Source organism: Symsagittifera roscoffensis, chromosome 7 (genome assembly GCF_963678635.1).
Source record: "Symsagittifera roscoffensis chromosome 7, txSymRosc1.1, whole genome shotgun sequence".
NCBI classification, from domain to species: Eukaryota; Metazoa; Xenacoelomorpha; order Acoela; family Convolutidae; genus Symsagittifera; species Symsagittifera roscoffensis.
Window position 1 is genome coordinate 10084441 of NC_087068.1, and position 22232 is coordinate 10106672.

The following is a 22232-nucleotide window of genomic DNA, read 5'->3' on the forward strand; positions in this document are numbered from 1 at the left end:
AACAAATGAAACCGATGAGAGAAAAATAACCTAAGTGTAATTAAATCTTTCACTCACCCGCTCGACTTGACCCCCCTACTAGTCCCCCTTCATCACGTGACCTTGCCTGATGCCTTCTGCTATCTTTTTCATTGTCGCCTTCTTTCAGACATATGTCGGGTGTTTCTTTTCTGGCCGCTTGGTGGCGACGGTAGTTGTCTGTCTGCTCTTGCATTGGGTTATTACCCTATGGCAAATGATTTTTTTGTGACTCCTTTACTACCCGCCTTAACCGGTTTTCACATTGAAATCATGTTTGTGGAACTACCAAGTATAACAAATTTAAGGAAAACGTGAGGGAACGAGCCCTTTTAAACCCCCCCCCCCCCCCTCAGTCCGGTCATTACTTTTGAACAATTTTAAACAAGTGTGAAGAAGGCACCTTTGTTCTTTAACAAAATGCCTCGTTCTTCTTAGTTTGATATTATATATTTATTATTGTGAAATTAGGGAATAAAAACTAAGGAATAAAATGTTAGAAAGCAAAATATAAAACAAGACTGCTCGTATCAGGGCGAAGCCCTGAATGTTCCGACTGCCTTTTAAGGTTTATGGAGCAGTAATAACATTTAAAAAAATTAAATGAAATAAAACAAAATGAAAATTTTTTTTTCTAAAATTTGAACTTTTTAAATAAAAATTATCCCCCCACACGCCATATAAAGTACAACAGGATAGATTTCGCTCCTTGTAACAAATCAATCATGGCAAATAAGCTTCTTTCAACCAATTTGGAACGATTTCTAAGACTGATTAACTCTCCGCTTACGCGTTAATAGCGCAAAATATATCGCGCGTTAATTGTCCCAAATTGGTCAAAATGACAATCTTTAAACCCCCATAACTTTACAAAAAATGATCAAAGGTAAAATATATTTTCAAATTTGAGCTCAGGACAACAATACTTTTCGAATGATATAAAAATTTTTTGTCAAAAATGGCTAGTTAAAAAGTCGAAATTTGTCTGAAGAAAAAAAACCCACCCCGAGCACAAATATTCCGTTATTTTCGTATCGAAAGTCGGAACAATAAACAAACCCTTTTAATTCAAAGCTTAAGTCCCTAAAAAAATTGAAAAATTAAGATTAGTTATTTATGAAACTTGACAGACTGTAGTAACGTCCATAATAAAATAATGAGTGCCTCTTTGGATGTTTGCACTAAGTTTTTTTGGAATCTTGATTTTAAGTTTTTGGATTTTTGGAGTTTTGGATTTAAATTTTTGGATTTTTGGAACTTTGGGTTAAGTTTTTGGGTTTTTGGAATTTTGGATTTCAGTTTTTGGATTGTTGTGCTAACTGATGATTGGATGATTCGGCACCCAACCATCATACAATTACTCACCTGTCTTCTGACTGTACTCCCTATGTTGTAGTAGCACACCCCCATCACCACACAAGTGGATGAGGCTACCAGAAAGTGCACCACATACATGTACACTCTGCTGCTAAGACGGGCTCCTAGAAAATTTAAAATTTTTTGTTAAATCATTTAGGTATTGAAAAAGAAATGGGGTTCCAGTCTCTTTTACCGTACAAACTTCATATTTTAGAAGCTAAAAGTTATTAAACCTGATAGCTTGCAATGGATTGGCTTTCGAATTAACCTGTAGGCTATGAAAAAAGCAGAGTTGTATTTCCAGTTTAAACGTCGAACTACTTTTCTCGTTATCAAAGTTTTATGTTGAAAAGTTTTTCATTTCCCATTTTCAAAAGTGTAAAATTTTTAAACATAATGGAGGATAATAATCTGTGACCTTCATTTTTGCTTAGCTCCCTTTTTTGCTCATGTCAATATTGCTATTTTTTGACTTGTCTGAAATTTAAGGTTCACGCTTACGTTTTTATGATTTTTTTGAGTTCGTTACTTACACGAAAATATCCAACTGCAAGTCCCTCAGAAAATTACGTACACAGTGTTTCCCAAGTTGACGTCCATACAAAACAAACGCTAACATACAATTTCATATTATGAACTCTATCGAAAAAAATGCTTATCATATACTTTTCATAAAAAAACTGTATGAAAAAACTTTTTCAATCAAAGTTTTTTTTCAAACCTTATCTTAAAGTGGCTTAAAATTAAAACTTAATCAGTACAAATTGATGGCAGTTTTGATTGCATGAGAGCAACTTTGGCATCGAAAAAAAAAATCTTTTTTTTTGAACAAAAAATATATATCATACAATTTCGTATATGAAAAGTGTATGATATGCATTTGTTCCATTGAAAAAATTTTCAATTTTAACGTGAAAAAGTTTGATGTTTTGCGTCTATAATGCAATCAAGGTAGAATTTTTCACCCAAAACTTCATAAAATACCAAGCAAATGTTTTTTTTTTTTTAAAAAACTTTTTTTTTTGTTTTTCAAATGCTAAGATAAACCTAAATATGTCAAAAAACAGATTTTTTTCGACCAAAATTTTTAAAGTACAATTGTGGCAACTGCCAACTACATTCTATGCTATGTTACATTAGAATTCCTTGTTCATTGTGTCTTAAGACAAAACACAAAAATTTAAAACATTTTTTTTGCATTTTCTTTCACAGAGAATAATTCTCATAGCGTATGGAAAAAGTGCTTAACATAAAACTTCATAGTATAAAAAATTGCTTTTGCGAATAAAAGTTTGGCAAAAAACATGTTTTATAATTCCAGAGTTTGACAAAAAAAGCTTGCTATAAAAGTCATAATATAGCAAAAGTGTTTATTTTGCTCTTTTCATACAATTTTTTAGATCTATGAAAATCTATGAAATTATATAACAACCATTTTTGTCAAAACGGCTTTTTGTAAAAACTGAAAAAGATCAACGACAAAAAATCGGAAGCAAATATTCAATAATATCAACTCAAAAGCAAAAAAATTCACCTACTTTTTAAAAATTGGAAAGAATTTTCCTGAAACGTTTTTTTGAACACAATTAATGATAAAAAGACCTCAATATGGAATTAATCTAGACGCACAGTAGCTGTAAAAAACAATCAACGTAAAATTTTCTTATCAGTCTTGGAGAGTAGTCTGAACAAAAAATGAGTGTGAATGAAGATAGCCTACCTACAAAGCCTTTCATAATTCATCCTCACAACAATTCCGACTGATACTGTGAAAAAGTTCAAAAATGTTACGGCAAGTTTCGACCTTACGTTTTGCACAAAGTATTTCGCGTGGTCATTGTTCCGACTTTTGATTGAATTGACGGAATATTTCTGCTCGGCTGGTTTTTTTTCTTTGCTGAATAAGATTACTTTGTAAGTTACATTGCGAGTGAAGTATGAACGTTTGAAAATAATTTAAAAATTTTTGAGCATTTTTCTTCTTTTTAGAAAATTTCATCCGTTTTCAGTACAACCACTCCTCCATATACCTCGAAGGAAGTCAGAACAATCAGATTATCTCGTTTAAAATTTAAATTCAGCTGATAAAATTCGCCAATTTTACTAAACAAGTTAACGCTCGAGCAATTACCCAGAATTGAAATAACATTAATGTCGAGTTAAAAAAAAATTGAAACGAAACACATTTTAATTTTAATCGAAATTGGCCAAACTTAGTAAAAAACGACGTACCGGTACTGACAAAAATTGGATTACAACCAACTTTATGCATACAATATAACAAAAACCTGAAAAAAACTGATTTGAATATATTCAAAATTGATGGAAAATCAATTTGATTTGGTACAAATGCATAAATTAAAGTTTTTTCAGTTGTTTTTTTTAGATTGCTGTTCGGTGTGGAAAAAAATCAAAGTTGCGAATTAAGGTTTCTTCAACAAAAAATAATGGAATTGAATTTTTTGATAATATGTTGAATGCCTAATAAAATTGCACCAAAAACGTTGATGTTGAGAATGGCGTTTCAAGAAAGTTCGCCAAATTTTACTTTTCATCACCACAGAACCCTTAGATTTGCATAAATTAGAAGTTCCCTAAAACCTAGAACTTTCTGATAGGAAATTATGCTCGAGTAACCCTAGCTCTCTGCAGCTCTAATGAAGACTTTTTTGGGCACAAAATTTTGCTCAATTTTTCTAAACAAAGCAATAGTTCAGCTAAAATATTTTCTTGAGATTTTGATAGGTTTCCATGTACAGCAAAATCCATTCAAATTGATTTACATCTACCGTAAAAATTGAATCACATCTACATTAAATATCAGTTTTAACCCATTCAAAACTGATTTACGTAAGGAAATGAGCTGCTTTAAATCAATTTTTTAAATATCATCTGTGAAAAAATCAATTAAATTGATTTCAATATCAAGTTTTCAGTTCGGGATAACGGATGGTCTTTGAAATCTTCAACAAATTACAATGAAAAATAGCCTGAAACTGAAAAAAAAAGACTTTCAATTAGATTTAAATTAGATATAAAGTATTCCAGGCAAGAAACAAAGAATTTCCTCGGTACGGGAAGATAGAAAATCTTCGAAAGACAAATATATTATTGTTGCGCTCAAAAAAAGTAAATCCTTTTTTGAGTAAACTAATTACTGTAATAGTAGGCGCATAATATTACGTTGTTGAAAATTTGAGGCAACTGGCCTGTGTTATGGACAAAAAGTATTGCAATCTAACAATTTTTGGTTACAAAATTTTTAATTTTGCCCAGAATTGTTATTGAGACCAAAGGTGGAAATGAAAAAATTTTTTAGTTATTTTTGAAATGTCAACTCTCTGTTATTTCTATGATCAGCTATTTGTTAGATTAGCTATTTCCATTAGCTCCCCTAAAATAAAAATATATGACTACTAATTTTAAATCAATTTGTTCGTTTGTTTTTTGGAAAACTCAAATTTTCTGCTTTCTGTTCTGCTGTTCTGCTTTAGAGTAGTTCACGATATTTGAAAGAAAATGCTTCAGAAAAAGTATATGGTAATACTGAAAACTTGTTCTTTTTCCAGAAATTTGAGTAGCTAAATATATTAAGGTCTGCGTCTATTATTATAGACTTAATTTGACATAAATTTGAAGTTTTTTAATCGATTCTTACAAATGATAGGGAAACAGAAAATAAGCCTAAGCCTTTAATGACAGTGATCTGACAAAATAATAAAAGTTCCAGACGACAACTGATTTTTTCTAAGAGCAGATTATTTGTAACTAAGAAAGCATCATGTACTTTGGCAGGAAAAGGGTTTAAAGGTGCAATTCCAGCTAGAGTTTTCACTAACCTGTGGCCTATTTAGAATAAAATCTTTTAGAGACAATTTTTTGCATGATACATCTAGCTTCGGTAAAATACATATAGCTGGCTAAATACATATAGCTGGGTAAAATACATACAGCTGGGTAAAATACATATAGCTTGGTTTTGACCCCAAAAATTAAACAAACTCGAAAATGTCTTGAAAACGCGTCCCTCCTCTTATGCTTCTACACCAATTGAGTTTATATTGCTTTTCTAGTCCCGGAGAGCTCTGCATTGTACCAGGGGAGACTAAGAGCATTGCTGATGGAAGATATTGGAACTGAATGCCGACTTCTTCATAATTGACAAGCACATTACCAACAACGTCGTCTTCCGCAAATTTTTACGATGCTGAAGATGAATGAAAATTCAAGGGCTTTTGCGCAAGTCTTAAAATTTGGAGTTACTGATACCAAATTTTCAATTCAACCCTCTCTTCTCCTGTCGAAGAATTCTGCGGCACCATTAATGATGTGACACATAAACTGGCAGAAAAGACCAGGTTCTAATTTAGATGTTAATGCGAGTTCTCAGACCGGGCCGAGGTGCTGTTTTTATGCCAAGACTTTCAAAGCCGAGCACAATGTCAAAACTCTACTGATATACTCGAGACGAGCGCAAACTCGAAACACATCAAAATCATAGTCAAAACATGTCAAAATTTGGTCGAGCATGGTCGGATCTTAACTCACGTATAGCCCAATTATACCTCGAGCACGATAGCCATAGTTATGCGGTAAAACAACGTAAATGTATGACAACTTTCATACAATGTCATACAATGTCAAATTTTCTACGCAAACTTAAACAGAATTTTCATAAGACGAAAAAACACTATCGAAAAAGTAGTTTATCTCTACAGAGCATTTGAAATATGACGCACTGACATTTTTTTATTTACTTTTGAATCCTGAATATTTGATTTTAATTTATTTTGGTTCTGAGAAAGTGTTAACAACATCGAGTAATTCAAGACCAGCGTTACAACATACATTTATACCATTATATTTTATAACAAGTTTATTTACATAACAATTTTTTCTGAAAAAGATGCTGTCCAAATTATATCAGCGTTTTTATTGGCATTTTTTTCATTTTCAGTTTTGCCTAAACTTTTGCATTTAAGTAATGAAAACAAACACATGGTTTGAAATCGACAATTGAAAAAATATAAGTTTTTGAGTACTTATGCCTTGGGTTCTTTTTTATTCAGACGAATTTCGACAATTAAAATGATAGTTTTTTGAAAAAATTGAAACCCTTTGTGAATGTTGACTCATGGAGCTAAAAAGAAAACAGACATTTTAGCTGAGATTTTAAAAAAAAGTATTGGAGTTTGAGAATAGACACTTTGACCATGCTCTGGACTAATTTATTCGAGCAGCGAAAATTTCATTAGTGATGCTGAATCGTAACTCGATTTAATTTTGAGTGGCTAATTAACCCGCACTACAATACAGTGCTCATTTGAATTAACCGGACAAAACGCGTTAAACTTGAAATTTAAAACCCGTTTTTCTCAAATTGGTTTGAGTTTAGGTGAAAACTTATGAAGACAAAACTTGCTTAAAATTTTAGCAGAATTAATATGGTGTAATTTGTTTTGCAAAATTCGGGCCCGAAATTTTACCCCAAAAATGGGTCATTTTAAGGCTTTTCTTAGTTTATCAAAAATTACGCTGAAATAACCCAGTCGATCAGAGACATGATTATATCAAAGTGAGCCTCTTACGTAGCCCAACAAATTTTAAGAAGGGTATAATCTCCAAAACATTGTATAAATTAATTAATTTTTGTTTGATAGACAAAAAAGGTAGTTTTTACTATATAAAATACTAACTTTTTATTTAAAAACAATTTTTGAACAATTTGCAATTCTTTTTTGAGAATATACCCTTCTTAAAGTTTGTTGGGCTACGTAAGGGACTCACTTTGATATAATCATGTCTGTGATCGACTGGTTTATTTCACCGTAATTTTTGATAAACTAAGAAAAGCCAAAATGACCCATTTTTGAGGTAAAATTTCGGGCCCGAATTTCGCAAAATAAATTATACCATATTAATTCTGCTAAAATTTTAAGCAAGTTTTGTCTTCATAAGTTTTCACCTAAACTCAACCCAATTTGAGAAAAACGGGTTTTCAATTTCAAGTTTAACGCGTTTTGTCCGGTTAATTTAAATCAGCACTGTACTGTTTCAACATTAATTGAGGCAATCTAAAAGGTCGTAAAAATTTTGAACTATTCAAATTCTCACACACGATGTTTGATATTGGCCAATATTTATGTTTTTAAAAAGTTTTCTTTACCGTGAAGTTTTCGATACCAATTAAGGGGCAGTCCAAAGAATCGGAGCTTTGCGTTGATATACAAGAAAATTAGTTTGAACTTGTTACTTTTTTGAAGTTTTTTAACAGAGTTATGAGAAAACGCAAAAATAAAAAAAACGTCAATATATTTTCTACCTTTTATCTGGCAAAAAAAAGAAAAAAAAAAGAAAAAGCTGTTTTCGCTTTATAACAAATAAAAGTGATAGATTTAGCTCCTATTAACCGAGCAATTATCGCAAATAGGCTGCTTTTATCAGTTTTGAACGATTTTTAAGACATAATAAATCTCCGATTACGTTTTAATAGCGCAAAAAATATCCAAAATTGGCCTAAATGGCAATTTTTACACCGCAATAATTTTACAAAAAAATGATCATTGGTGAATTTTTAAAAAAAATTTGAGCTCTAGACAATAACTTCCAGATGACATAAAAAAAAAGTTTTGTCAAAATGGCGGAAATTCATCGGAAATTTGTCTGAAGAAAAAAAACCCGAGCACAAACATTCCACAAATTCTTCGACAGTCAGAACAACGACAGTTGTAAAAAAACATCCAATTTCTACTCATATTCATTCCATTGTCCTTCAAGAGAGTATGAAAAGAGTATAAAAATTGCAAAACAAGCGAAACTTTTCCTGCAAATATTGGCTGAAAGCAGGTTGCTTAATAATTTTTTGCTTAAATAGTCTTTTAAGATACATCTGGCTGTGTGTTGAAAAAGCAAAAATGATTTGAAAAATATCACGGAAATCTTTCCCAAGGTTTATAATGCCATATAAGTATGCCTTGCTTTGCTAGTGTCAACTCATGAGCAATTCGACCAACTTGCTATCCAAAAGGACCCCTTTTGTTGACTTTTTTAGGATGAGTCGAATCTAATTTTCTCTAAAGATGCCCGATACTTTCAGAAGAATTGTTCAAATTTCGCAGATAATCATGCAAAGTTTGGTGGGTCATTGAAGAGTTTTGGCAGAGCTTGAAAACTCAAGATAACTGAATTAAAAAGATCAATATTTTTTTCCGAAAAAACTGCCTCCCTCTCCCCCTGTTCATGATTGAACAATAACTCTCGCATTTGTTCCAAACTCTTGTATGGCTTCGATAGTATCTTCAGAGAACCAGATTAAATTAAATACACAAAACTTTCACCAGTTTTTTTTAGTGTCGAATTTCAAATTTTCGGCAAAATAGCTTTTCATGTTAAAGAAACGCCGGATTAGGAACTATTATACATAAATCAAAATTGCTCCTATTTCAGTCTTGTTGATCAATTATAATCTAATAAAAACTATGCTATTTCAATCTGGTTTATCTTGATTAACTTCTTCGTCATCATAAAAAACGAGAAAAACATCCCAATTTTTGACATGTCTTCTCGCTGTGTCAATTTTTCAGCAATCAGTATTCTGTTTTTGCGGACTGAGGCTCATTTAGGCTCTGTTTTACTACTGCTTTATGATATCTTCCCTTTGTAATCGTATTATAGTTCCCTCCTTCAATGCTATTAATTGGCATCAACTTTACCAAAAAAAGCATGTTTTTTTTATTCAGTCAGACGCCAATCTAAAATTCTTGGCGAGGGGTGGATTTTTAAGAAAGTTTTTGACTTTTTTATTGAAAATATTTTGCGTCAATCAAACTAATTTTCTGAACTGTCCCATAACATTCGAAAACCTTGTTTTAGAAAAAGTGGGCTCTCCACCCTCAAAATTAGTATATAATGGTGCATACGGAGCCTATAGAAAAAATTATGAAAGCTGGACTGAAAAAGAATGCGGCAAAAAATACCACGCGACGAGACAAAGTCCTGAAGTTGCGGTCTCAACTTTGTTTCTAGTAGTCTCAGAAGACCAATCTTATTGAGATGTTTTTTGGCTTACTTTAGATAGCTTATTGGTAAGAAAAGCAACTCGAGATCAATATCTGATTAAAAGTTCAATAAGCTACTTTCTAACTTTTTATTCGTGTGAAGACTATTTTTGCTAGAACCCCTGGTTTTTATGTTGCACTAGATAAGGGACGAACTGTTTGAAAACGCCGTTATTTGGCTAAATTTACAAGAATTTGAAGGAACGTTATGAAAAAATATTATTAGTAAGCTTCTAGACTTTTAGACTAATAATAGCTGAAAAGTATGCGCAGGATTTTTTTAATGCAATTCAAGTACAGAGCGGCTAGTCGTATACCATATTCAAGACCTTTCAGTACTGATTTGTTCAACCATTTAACAATTTGGAGCCACACAAAAAAGCTATTTATTCCAAAAGCATTTAGAAAAAAGAATTTTATTCCAAACGTTATTTACTCCAAAGCCAAAGTCCATTATTCCAAAAATCTTCCAGGATCAAAATTAGAATCTAGCAACGCATCGGTTTTTATGACCTTCAAGAAACTCTCTGTTGCTCGATGTTCGTTATCTTCGATGCGCGCTTTGTTTGAATTTTTGCTATTTTTTTGCCAGCTTAAAGGTAAATGTGAGTCAAGTAGGGCAATCTTTTCCTATAATAAAGCTTGGTATGTATTGCAGCTCAACCATGCAAAAAAACTGCCTGCGGCTTTCACTAGTTTTTTGTATCTCTATAAAATGAAATCATAGACAATGACAAGAAAGAGTTTGGCTCGCAAACCGGCGTTAAAATTTGCTACGAAAATCATAAATTTTGTTGTACAAATTTTCCAAAAATTACTGATTTAAAGGTTATTGAGCTTCCTTTTTTCATAACTTCAGTTTGCATAGAACCTCTTTGTTTAGAAAGTATTTTGAATTTTGAAAAACATAATGTTTTATTTGGGAGTTTTGAAAAAGTTTTGCAACAGAATCATTGATATCAGAGAAAAATCAACTAACAATTTCTAACTTTAAAATCAGAAAGTAAAAACAATTAGAAGTTTCTTTTTTGAATATCTAATCCATTTTTAACCACAAGTCGCCTATTTAGCTACTAAGGATTCCAATAAGGCAGAAAAGGAAAGACATTTAAGACCAGTGCAGTTAATTTAAAAGCGCAACAGCGTCCACTGCGAGGTCGTGTTATTGTTTAGACGGTTATAATACTTCGACCCTTAATTAATAGAGCACTCGAATAAAGTAAAATCGACAAACTCAGTTGGAAGAAGAGGGTGCAATCCCTCATACTCGAAGGATCGAATGTGCGAAAATGAAAATCAGCCAATCAGATTTCAGTTATCTAAAATTTGGAAAGAAAAAAAAACATTTCAAGTGACTGAATATTGATATTGACCGAATATAAAAACGGCAGAAATATGCAAAAGTTTCAAACTGTCACTGACCGTCGCTGAACTGGAACAAATTTTATATTTCAAGGGTTTCGTTATGGAAGAAGCAAAATATTGCTTCATTTAATTCATTTTAGTCGAGTAGCAATTGCTTCTTTTTAAAAATTGACTTTCGGCTATTTTGTTTTCGGTCCTACGTTCACGAGTTTTTTCGCCCATTCGGTCCTTCGTGCATGAGAATAGCCCCCGATGAAGAAATCAGTGACCTTTCAAACACAACAAACTCCTGCTCGATAAAGACCAATTGATGCATTATCGGCTATGAGTGCAATGTGAACCAAATAATAACACAAAAGTTTTGACTTCTGCTGTTTTTTAGAACTGTATAGTTTTCTTTCAAATAAATAAGGATTAAATTTGTAAGTAAAACTAATGCTCGGGTGACTTTCGTTTTTTTTAAACTAGTTTTGGCAATTTACTAGCTCTGGTACCGGCATCTAAGTTTAGGCTTAAGTAATCGATGCTGACGGATTATTATTCAGAAATTGTGACTATTATACTTGTTAATAACTGCCAATGTTAGGTATTCAAATGATTCATAATCCGTTTAAAATGTGATGTTTTAACTGATTATCGTTTCCACAAAAAACTGTTAAAGTCAGTTATTGTCTTTTTGATATTTTGATAAAATTTTTTCTTATTATTTCAAAAAAAAGTTTCCAATTTATTTCAATGAGGTTATGATTTTGCAGCTAATAACAATATTTCTAAACGTAAGATGTCAGGTCACTTTTTGGTTCTTGCGAACGCAGAGTTTTACTATGAAAAAAAAATCAGAAATAATGAGATCATTTCACAACAGCTGGAAGCTTTAGGCGCCAAGTCACGCAGCCAAAACATTTTAATATTACTAAGATGACTCAGCCAAAACAAGCAGTAAATTCAAACATGCTCAGTTTAAATGTAAAAAAAACAAAGCGTCAATCATAAAGAAATGCTTATTGCGCAAAAAAGACAAATAAAAAGTAATATTGTTGACTTAATATGAAAGATGCTAAAAGTGCGTTACAAGTTTTCACATAAGCTAAAGTCTATGAAAAGCGTAATTAAAAGCAAAAAATTAAAATGATTGTGTTTTTTGACAAAAAAAATGAAATTAGTATCAAAATTATAGCCAACAGACAGTTCGAAAAAGAGTAACTAAGGGGGAATAAATAAAACATTTACTAAGTTTTTTTGTGTCTCAATTTTCGAATTTCAAAGTGAAAAATATTTGTACTGTAAGCTCTTTAGAATTTGAAAAACCACCTATGATTGACAATTCTTGAAAAAACTGGTTTGATTGTAAGTTTTTCATTATGCTTGGAAATTTAACGATAAATATTCACAATTTTTGTGATCATTGAACTTTCACAGGTCGATAGTGGAGTTTGTCTCCATTCGTACACAGAAAATGAACAAAACTTGCGAAAAAATGAATTTGAGCCTGAACAAAATTGACTTTTACAGAAAACAAGGCATCACGACCTGTAAAAAATTGAACTACGTTCATTTTTTCTTAATAGGTGATTCTAATCAATTACAACTGTATATAAAAAAATAAAAACCGACCAAAACTTTATATAATAAATTTTAATTCGCTATTAATTCGCGTTAATAGCGCAAAATACATCGCGCCTCAATTGTCTCACTTTGGCTTAGGTGGCAATTTATAAGCTCCCATAACTTCACCACAGATAATCACGAATAATAACCAGCAGAAATATTTTGTTAAACTTGAGCCCGGGAACTAATACCTATCGATTGATATTTTAAAGCTCAGTCAAAAGTGGCTATTTAACAAGTCAAACTTGTCTGCAGAAAAAATCCACCCGAGCTCAAATAGCACATCAATTTCTTCGAAAATAGTTGGAACACTAAACGAAAGTAATGTAACACTTCTAATAATTAGCATGCCTCGATTCAATTTTTAACTCGCCGCACATGCATTAGCAGTCTAGAGTATACCGCGCAAAAATTTTATATAATCGCTATGTTGCCAATTTTTAAACCTCTTGCAGAACAAATCACAATAGTTTGCAAAAAATCCCATCCAAAGTTTCTTGAAAGAAAGTCAAAACTTGTTTGAAGATAAAACTTTCCGTGCACAAATTTTCAATCATTATCTTCTAAAGTGGAACAAATCAACACATTGAAATTGCAGAATTTCATTTCTCGTGTTACGCTGGGGGTTTCAAAAAAAGTCTTTGGAATAAAATGGCGGAGAGTTTATGGTCGGGAAAGTTTTTTTCATATCATCCGAAAGGTTTTGATTCTGCAAATTTATTGGGGTTTCAAAATTGCCAAATTAGCCAATTTAGGATAACTAATGCGCGATATACTTCAAGATAATAACACATGGCAATTTAATCCGGCTCAGAAAATATTTTGCAGTTTGCTATTTGTTCTAAATATTACGTTGCTATTGGCTAAGTTTTTCACTTTGTATTTCAAATAGCGGGATATTTCAGAAAAATTTTTGAAATTTTTTTTCCAGTTTTTAAAACAATTTCATCAATTTTTGAAAATATATCACTTTACTCCAAATTCTTTCAAGGGCAGACGAAACATTCAGGGCAACGCCTTGATACGAGCAGATTTTTTCCTGCCTTGAAAATCAATAGAAAAAATATCTTTCCAGAAAGTTCCATATCTGAGCGTGTTGGACAGCGCTTTTGATGTAACATAACCACTGTAATTTCTCAACTTTTCTCCAAAAATCTGCTCAATTCTTTTCAAGCATTCAGTCATTGTAATGTCTTTTTTCTTTGTCTGTGCTAAAAAGAATTGAATAACTAGAAATAAATATTCCAAACTACTTCGTAGTCTTTCTGCTTCAGTTCATTGAAATTTTTCTGAAATGGAGTCATTTTTTCGTCGTGAAAAAGCAAAATAAGAAAAACAATCCTGCAGCTCACTTCAATTGAACATTTTCAAGTTGAAAGGGCGACAAAAGGACTGCCACATTAAAAGATTAGTTTTTCAATTGAAACAAAGTGCTCTTTGAGAAGCCTTTTTGAAATGGAATATCTGAAAAAACGACGACGGCAGTTCTACGATGAAAGAATTTTCAAGACATACTGGAGACGCCCTTTACTAAAAATATTTATACAATTATGAATTTTTCAAAAATAAATTTATCAAGAAAACTTTTTGTTTTCTGAATTTGAAAACTACCATTTTGGACAAATTAGAGCAGTAACTTTCTCAGGGATCCGACCCCCTTTCGGCCCACTATTCTGATATTTCCAATTTTGGCTGGCTGACCCTAAAATTTTGCTAAAGCCGCTTTTGGCGCCAATATATACTAAGTTTAAGGGGGGAGCGCGCGCCAAAAAAAAACGCAAATTTTTGAGTCAAAATTTTCCAAAAAGTGCCTAAAAACAATTTTTTGGCCTGTTTTTTTTGAAACTTTGCCCGCGGATGAAAAAATTTGGTCAAAATAGGGTCTTTATAGTGATTTGGTGATTTGGGAGAATTCAGAAAGTCAATTTGATATCGACTTTTTCGAAATTTGTTTTCTGGCGTTGTTTGAGTACTCCATGTGGGGGGAGGATTGAGCACAAAACAAAAAAAATTTCAAAACTTTTAGCCTCATTATATGTTTCAAATGACAAAAAGAGAAGTTAGGAGCTGTTCAGAACGCCCAGGGCTTTGTCCGGATATAGGCTGTCCTGCTTCAGCTAAATTAAGAATTTTAAGTTGAATTAGCTCACCTGCATCTCAAATGGGCTTCTTACCATGCCGTCGAAGATAGATATTGTCGTGAAGGATAAAAGAACCAGACCATACCCGCATATGAACCTTCTACTGTCTTATTTGCCCGATTGTAAATTTTCATTTAAGGTGTGCTAGTAATCTTGTCTCTAATTTTTGTCCAAATTGCTGGTAAAAGCTTCCATGAAACTTTTTGTTTAATGTGTCGTTAAACATATATGACTTTTCAATTCGTTTTCTATTGTTTTTTCGAAGAATAAAGAGTGAGCCGAGCCCATAAGCTTACCAAATAACTATTTAAGTCCATAAATTTAAAATCTTGATTTTGTTTGCGTTGATGTTCCACAGCAAGAAAACCTATAAAATTGCTTATGATTTACTGACTATTTTGCACCTTCGAAACAATTTTTCTCCGTTTTTGGCCCGACTAAAACCTTCCAAACAATTTCTCTAGCATCTGTCAAAAATTCAATCCCATATCTTGAACTGATGCAGAAAAAACTACAAAAGAAAAATTCGTTCTTTTGCTGATTGAAATCAAAAAGATGTATCTTCTATATCACGTGACTGTACTTTTACGCCGTCTAAATAATATTATGACATTTGTCGCATGCTGAAATATTTTTTAAAGCTTATGTGATAATCCCCCAAAAAGGTTATCCGCTGCCTTTTCCCTGATGACAAAAATTAGAAATCCGTTGAAAGAATAGTTTTTAAGACTAGACACATGGGGATTATTGGAAAAAAGCCAAAGAAACACATAAATTTTGATATGGTTGAAATATTAGCAATCATAGAAAAATTTGAATTATAAGTTGTCATAAGTTACTTATCATAAATTACCACCCGCCACATTTCATTTGCAATGGCTGGAAATGGGGAAACATCAAAAAATAAAAATTGATCTTTTTACTGATCTGCTCCACTAACAATTTTTTGTGCTTTTAAATTTCCTTTTTGTAATTTCCAAATGTCATAAACGCTAAAAAAAACGGCAGAAGAACTGAAAAATCCACAAGAATATGCATGTAAGTAAATCTTGCTTATGAAAAAAAGAATAATAAGGACACCATGCTGATAAAGGCCGCTTTGGACAAAACAAATTAAAAGTTTTTGACCATTAATAATGTTTTGAAAAATTTTGACCGTTAAAAATTTCCCCGCAATAGTCTTATTGTCAAGTTAAACGGGTTTTCAAAACTTTTCAATTACTTGGGGCAAACAGTATGCTCAAAAATTCCCCTTTGTCTTGATGCGATTTGAATTTTTCCGCCGCTTTGAACTTTATCTATTTTTGTAGCTTTTCAAGTGTTTTATGGCTAAAAGATTTTTAAGAAAAAATAAAGAATGAAGAGCAAATCTGTTCACAGTTGTTAGGTTGTGAATCGAGACAGATCTCATTAGTTTTTGTAATTTGAACTTGAAAGCTGGAGGAAAAAATTCACGTTTTGTTTTTGGTCAAATTTCAAATTTCCCAATTTCATTTTTTTTGTGATCAGAGCCAGTTTTTAAAGTATGCCAAAATGTTGACAAAAATGTGAAACCTGCCATAAACAGTTCTCAAGAAACAAACCATTGTCGTTGTTTTGATGATTTGAGATAAAGGCACATTATGAAATTGAAGCAAAATGCTAGTTGAATGGTGCTATTGTGCTAATACTACTTCTTTGATGTCGTGTCGATATTCCATAAAAATATCCCAGAAAAAGCTGTACTCATCAATAAAAAGACCTGTTTTGTAAAAACAAAAATATTTTTGTAATAGAAATTGATATCACATATTTTAGGTCAAAAAGTGAACAAGGAATATTTCATAAAGATGTTTGCCTTTTAGAGAATTTTTCCACGTTGCTTGGTCTCGATTTCTAATCAACAATTCATTTTGATTTTAAAATACGATAGCTCAATAAATAACTTAACGAGATCAAAGTGTACAATGGGTAGGCGCACTTTTTGGTGCGTGTAAGTCTTTGGAGCGCAGAAATAGGTCTTTAAACTTGTTAAAATTTCTTCCGCACAATCGAAGTAAGCAAAAGAACAAAAGAAGATCAAAGAGGGGATTGTTTTTATATAATCCACGTACAATTCACAAAAAGCACAGTTTGGTCCCATAATAAAAGATTGCAATGAAAAAAGTATGATCATCATCATCATGTGCGTTCTGAAAAACAATTGATCACTTAAAAAAACTGCAATAATATCAAAGAAGAACAACAATTTTGTGGAGAGCTTTTTAGCAATTGTAGATTTTGGAACAAACTGGCAAAGACGCGAAGAATTTGCATTTGTTTGCTAAACCAAACAATTTCCTACGAAATAAACCATCAAAGCACTAACTTTTTTTGTTGATTTTTCTAATTTCCTATTTAAAACAGTTTAAAATGCATGAGGGACTGTTCTAGGGCACTAAAATCTCAATTGATCTTTTTTTTTCAAAATAAAAAACCTCGAATTGAGGACAAAAACTGAAACTCATGAACCGTACTTTAATTGAACTGATTTTAAAATAACTCACAGATGCAAACACAATAATAGTCTGAGAGTAATTTTAGATTCCAAAACATCTGAAGCTTAAGTTTGTTTTCCTAACTAGAGTGTCAAAACTAGACTGCTGCTACTTTTTTTTGAACATGAAAGTCAAATTTGTGTTTCAAAATTCTGATTTTGCAAAAAAGCTGGTAAAAATTTTTCAAACACCACAATCTGAAACTGAAAACTATTCATTCAGGGCAAGAAAAGATCTAGGATTTTCTGCGGACTTTCAAAATTTTTTTGCAATTTTTCGCCTTTTTTTATTTCGACAAACTTTTTCGTCCGAGATGTCCTAACCTACTGCAAAGATAGTTTTCAGCCAAAAAAGTTCCGCACCAGGAAAACAAAACAAAACTTAAAATTAGTATTAATTGCTAACTTTTAAATCTTTTCAAGTTCAATTGGCCAAAAATAGATAACAGAAATATTAGTATGTATTGCTAACTTAAAATTAGTATGTATCGCCCTTAAAATTAGTATGTATTTCTAATTTTGAAATATTGGTTAAAATTAGATTGGTTAACTCAATTGGTTAAAAATAGATAACAAAATTATTTACTAAAAGAGGATTTTTTGGGCGGTGAAAAAGGCAAACTCCTTACCCCTTCCTCAATTGATTCAAGATATACCGAACGTTTATGGCCTAAGAAGACAAAAAATCGATTAATCAATCATTTCATCTGAATGCAGTCAATTTAACTCGAGAATAGACTAGACCGACTGCCTTTTACAAAACCGGATGTAGTTTTTTCCCAAAAAAAGTAAATTTTGAAAACAAGTATTTTATCCATTTTTTCTTGAAACTTTCCCTTCCACTTTTTTGCGTCTGTTTATGCAATTAGTTAACCAAGTAAAATGATAAAACGATATGAATTGATGTCTAATATGGATTGATTTGCTGACTATGCTACGCAACTATGCTACACTAGGCCATGCAATAAAAAAAATTGGAACGTTCGAGCGCATTTGAAAACCCAAATTGACAAATTTCAACCCATTCGCTGTTTTTTCTTTTTTATGAGAAGTGCAAGCTAAAAGGGAAAAACACTTTTATACAAAAAACCCAAATGTTATGAAAAACGCGAGTTGTTTTTTTTTCTTTATCGCAGGGCATCAAAAAAGATAATACAAAAAAAACTGGTTTCAATTTTGAGCTCAAGGCATCAACTTTTTTTAAGAAGATTCTAATTTTTCTAATGAAAAACAGAAAACGCAAGTATTTCAGATTTGCTTAAAGTTGAAAATTTACTCCGACTTTAGAAGAATTCGAAATAGACAAAAGGAGAAAACTAGGAACTAGTTACTTTTTTTTACAGTAGTCATGCTTTTTTCATAGGAAAACGACACAAAACGCAAACTAATGAAAATTTAAGGAAGTGATTCTGACGGGAGAGTAGGGAAATTACGCAGTGGTTAAAGAATAAAACAATGACTCAAACGCTTTGTTATACAATGTTTTATAGTAATGAACAATCAATTTCGGGCTTTTTTTATTTTCCCCCACCCGCGATTTTACTAAAAAAAACTTACTGTTCACCAAGAATAAATTATTAGAAACTGGCATGCAGATTTGTTAGACCATGAAAAACATTTAGCCTTCATAAATTACCTTGTTAAACCCCTCGTTACTCCAGAAAATTGATGCTTATGCGAGGAGGGGGATATGGAAAAAGAGCCAAGTTTCGTTTTTAAATTTTGTTTCTGATAACTTTAGGTCATCCAATCATTCATTTTTTTTTGCTATTTTCATGATTGAAGTCCGAAATAAAATATTTCAAAAAAGTTATAGTTGGTGCAACTTTAAAGCTTTTTGTCAAGCAACGTTTGATTTTTTTTTCAAAAGCATACGTAACCGCATTATCAATGACGCTAAAATCATTCCAAAATTAATTGAAGCAAAATGGTTAAAACCACTTCTTTTTTTTCGGTAAAAAGGAGAAACACAAGCTTTGTACTTGTTTTTCCTTTCAAAATTCAGTTTTCTAACAAAGGAATTGATTTTTCAGGTTTCTTACATTTTCTTTTACTCGAAGCACAGTGTTAGTAAATTCTAGCAATCACGTTTACATAGTGCATATAAATTTTTAAAAACGAAGCAAACAAGATGAAAATTTGAAACCTTTGGTTAAAAAAGGAATGAGAGAGGGAGAACGTGAGAGATGATGAGGGGGGGGGGCATAAAGCCAATCATTTTTAGTTGGCTTAACACAGAATACCTTATTCAGGAATTTAAGATGAAGACATTTGGGACAAATGTTATGGGACATTTCACCCAAAAAACTCTAGATATTTCAGCCACAATAAAACTGAGACATTTCAACCAATTTCAGTTTGACACATTTGTTCTATGTAGAATTATTGCTGCAATGATAAATTGGCTGAAACTTCTCCAATCATTTTTTTTTGTTTTTTTCTCAGCCGAATTGTCTCAATTTCAATTTGGCTGAAATGTATTTTTCAGCATTTTTGCAAAAACAAAAAAAAGTATTTCAACTTGCAAAAATAATGATTCAGTGATTTACGTCCTAATTTAGAAGCTATAATAGATGTTCAGCAAATTTTGCAAAACAGAAGCTAGTTGCCATTGAAAATGCCATATTTATTGTTGAATTTCAATCTCTTTAATAGCTAGTTTTTGTTTTGACCATTGAAAATAGGGAGGAAAATTGTATTCAGGCGTGTTTTAGTTTTTTTCCTATTTGTTTTCCACGCAAAATCAGGTACTAAAATTAATCATCAGACTGGGTTGAGTGATATATCATCTTAAAGCCCTTTCAGTTGTGATTCAAACAATAAAAAAAACTTTGAAAAATTTCTCACTGTGTTGAGGAAAACCGGTTTGAAGTTTTTGGTCCAAATTCGATCTAATAAGGTAACCGTGTAGGCTTACATTAGCTTATTTCAGCTTAAAATAAGCCGTGAAAACATACTTTTACTCAAATTAGGGTAGTTTTTGGAGTTTTTAAGAGCAAAACTCAAAAAATATCTGCAGAAAAATTTGAAAAAATGTTACAAGTTTTTTAGACTTTTCTTTTCGTTTTTCTAGTCATTTTTCTTTAAAAAAATGTTTTCCAATTGACCTTTTTTACCATGACTTTCAAATATGCCTGAATTAATTCTGATTTTTCAGATCTTTTATCACAACACGCGAAAAAAAAGGACACCAATTTGAAAAAAATTATTTTATTTTTGTAAGATTCATTACGAGGCCAAACTGTGCATTTTGTGCATTGTAAGTGGATTCCGCAACAAGGACGCTCCCTTTGTTCGACTTTTGTTCTTTACTTTCCTTTGATCGATCCGACAAAATTTTCACATATTTAAAGACTTGTCTCTGGAATCCAGGAACATACAGACACAAAATTGTGCTCCTGTGCTCCTATCCAGTGCACAGTTTGGCCTCTCGTAATGTTGTGGTCGGCACATTCTGTGCTACTTGCACAGTAACCGGCTATCCTTGTTTAAAAGTATTCACTTATTGTTGTTACAAAAGTTACATAAAATCAACTATCTTCAATTGTGTAAGCATTAACTTAGATCCGGGTACAATAATTAACTTTTGGAGTTCTCTTTGAACTTAAAAATTTTTGATAAATTAAAAATTTTCTTGCTTTTTACAGTTTCATCTTGCAGAAAATTTTTTGAAACTGATTTTGATTGCTAGCTGTTCAACTTTGCATTTCGTTAAAAAAATAGGAGAAATTCCAAATTTGTGGAGATTGAAATTTTATTGATACTCAATATGAGCTGTTGGTTCTATCAATGAATCAAATATTGAAAACGGTTTTCATAGTGTTTCGTTAAGCTCGGAAAATCAATTTAGTAGATAAATTTTATGACACAAAATCCCTGATCGGCGCCTGATAACACTAACTTACTGGGAGTGGTAAAAACTTAGAGTTTCAGATCATAGTTTTAGAGAATATCCGAAGCTGTAACTGTTAATATGCATGTCTTAATGCTATTTTCTGACAATTATAAAGATAGAGTTTTCCGGAAAAAAAAACGTTCTTGTGTAAAATAGCGTGGAACTTCATGCTTTTCTAAGAAATTAACTAAACGACTGGATAAGTGATAGATTACTTTAATCAAAAATGGCAGAATAGCTCAGAGTTTATACATTATAACATCAAGTTTAAGCTTTCAGTATTTACTTTTTCCCACTTTTTATAACGAGAAAAGAAGTAAGTGTGCGACTCGATTTTTTTTCTTCCAGCTCCCTGCTAACTACTATTTATGAGTAGCCCTTATAGGATGTCGGCCTCTTGGCTCGTTAAAGGGTCCCCCGTTTGGTACTCTTCTACTAATTTCATTTTCGGCCGAACAACCCTAAAATTTTTGACGCCAGTAATTACAAACTTTGAGGAAAAAGCTCACACCAAAAAATCTCCTCTCGAGAAAAACTTAGATTTTCGCTTAATTTATGAAGTATCTTGTATCTGCTGTTGAAAAATTAATCAAGTCTCTTTAACTAAAAATAAAAATATGATACCTTCAATGCATATTCCAGCGGACGGGGCGATCAGAGCAAAGACGAGCAGTTGGGTACACCCAATTATTATCAAACACCTTTTCTTGGTAGCATGTATTCTATGAAACAAAACGCTGCAAATGGCTAAAAGTCTGTCAATTGTAATTTCGACCAGAGTGAAACAACTGGCAAGTAGTACATAGTGGTACATAAAATGACTGAAGTAGCAAAACGCAAGGGGATTGTAGGTTTTTACACTTTCGGGTAAAATATTCATTAAGATGTTCATAGAAGCGTGAACAAGGTCAAGACAAGCTAAAGTTGCAATTAGCATGTCATGCACTTTAATGGCCTTTCGTTGGGCGAAAACGATGAGCAGAAGGATGTTGCCGACTACGGCCATAGCTGTCGTGGACCACATCATGTATCGGGCCATTACTTCAGGTATGGACCGGGTGTATGAGCCAACAAGTGTCTCCTCAGTTAGGTTGGTAGCATTTGTATAATTCGAAAAATCTTCCATTTCAACAAATTTTTCTTTTATTCTGATCAAATCAACCAACTTTTATGTAAATATAAATCGAACAGGAATTATAAGCGACAAAAATTTCAATAAGTTTACAAAAACGAGTGAAATAACATTGAAAATGTTGATCGAATTAAATACTAAT

The 22232-nt window shown here is 32.0% G+C and overlaps 1 protein-coding gene across 2 annotated transcripts in view; it reads right to left on the minus strand.

Moving 5' to 3' along the window:
- Positions 1–22232, minus strand: part of LOC134851768 (uncharacterized) — a 51899-nt gene that overhangs the window by 16813 nt on the left and 12854 nt on the right. The window contains exons 1-3 of one of the 2 annotated variants that reach the window (XM_063867996.1): positions 21583–22031; positions 1384–1499; positions 58–226 (exon numbers count right to left, since the gene is read on the minus strand). In XM_063867996.1, coding sequence (XP_063724066.1) covers positions 58–226; positions 1384–1499; positions 21583–21997 — 700 coding nt within the window. In that variant the 5' untranslated portion in view covers positions 21998–22031. Of the gene's footprint in view, positions 1–57; positions 227–1383; positions 1500–21582; positions 22032–22232 lie in introns of those variants that run through there. The other variant, XM_063867997.1, reaches the window with a different exon arrangement.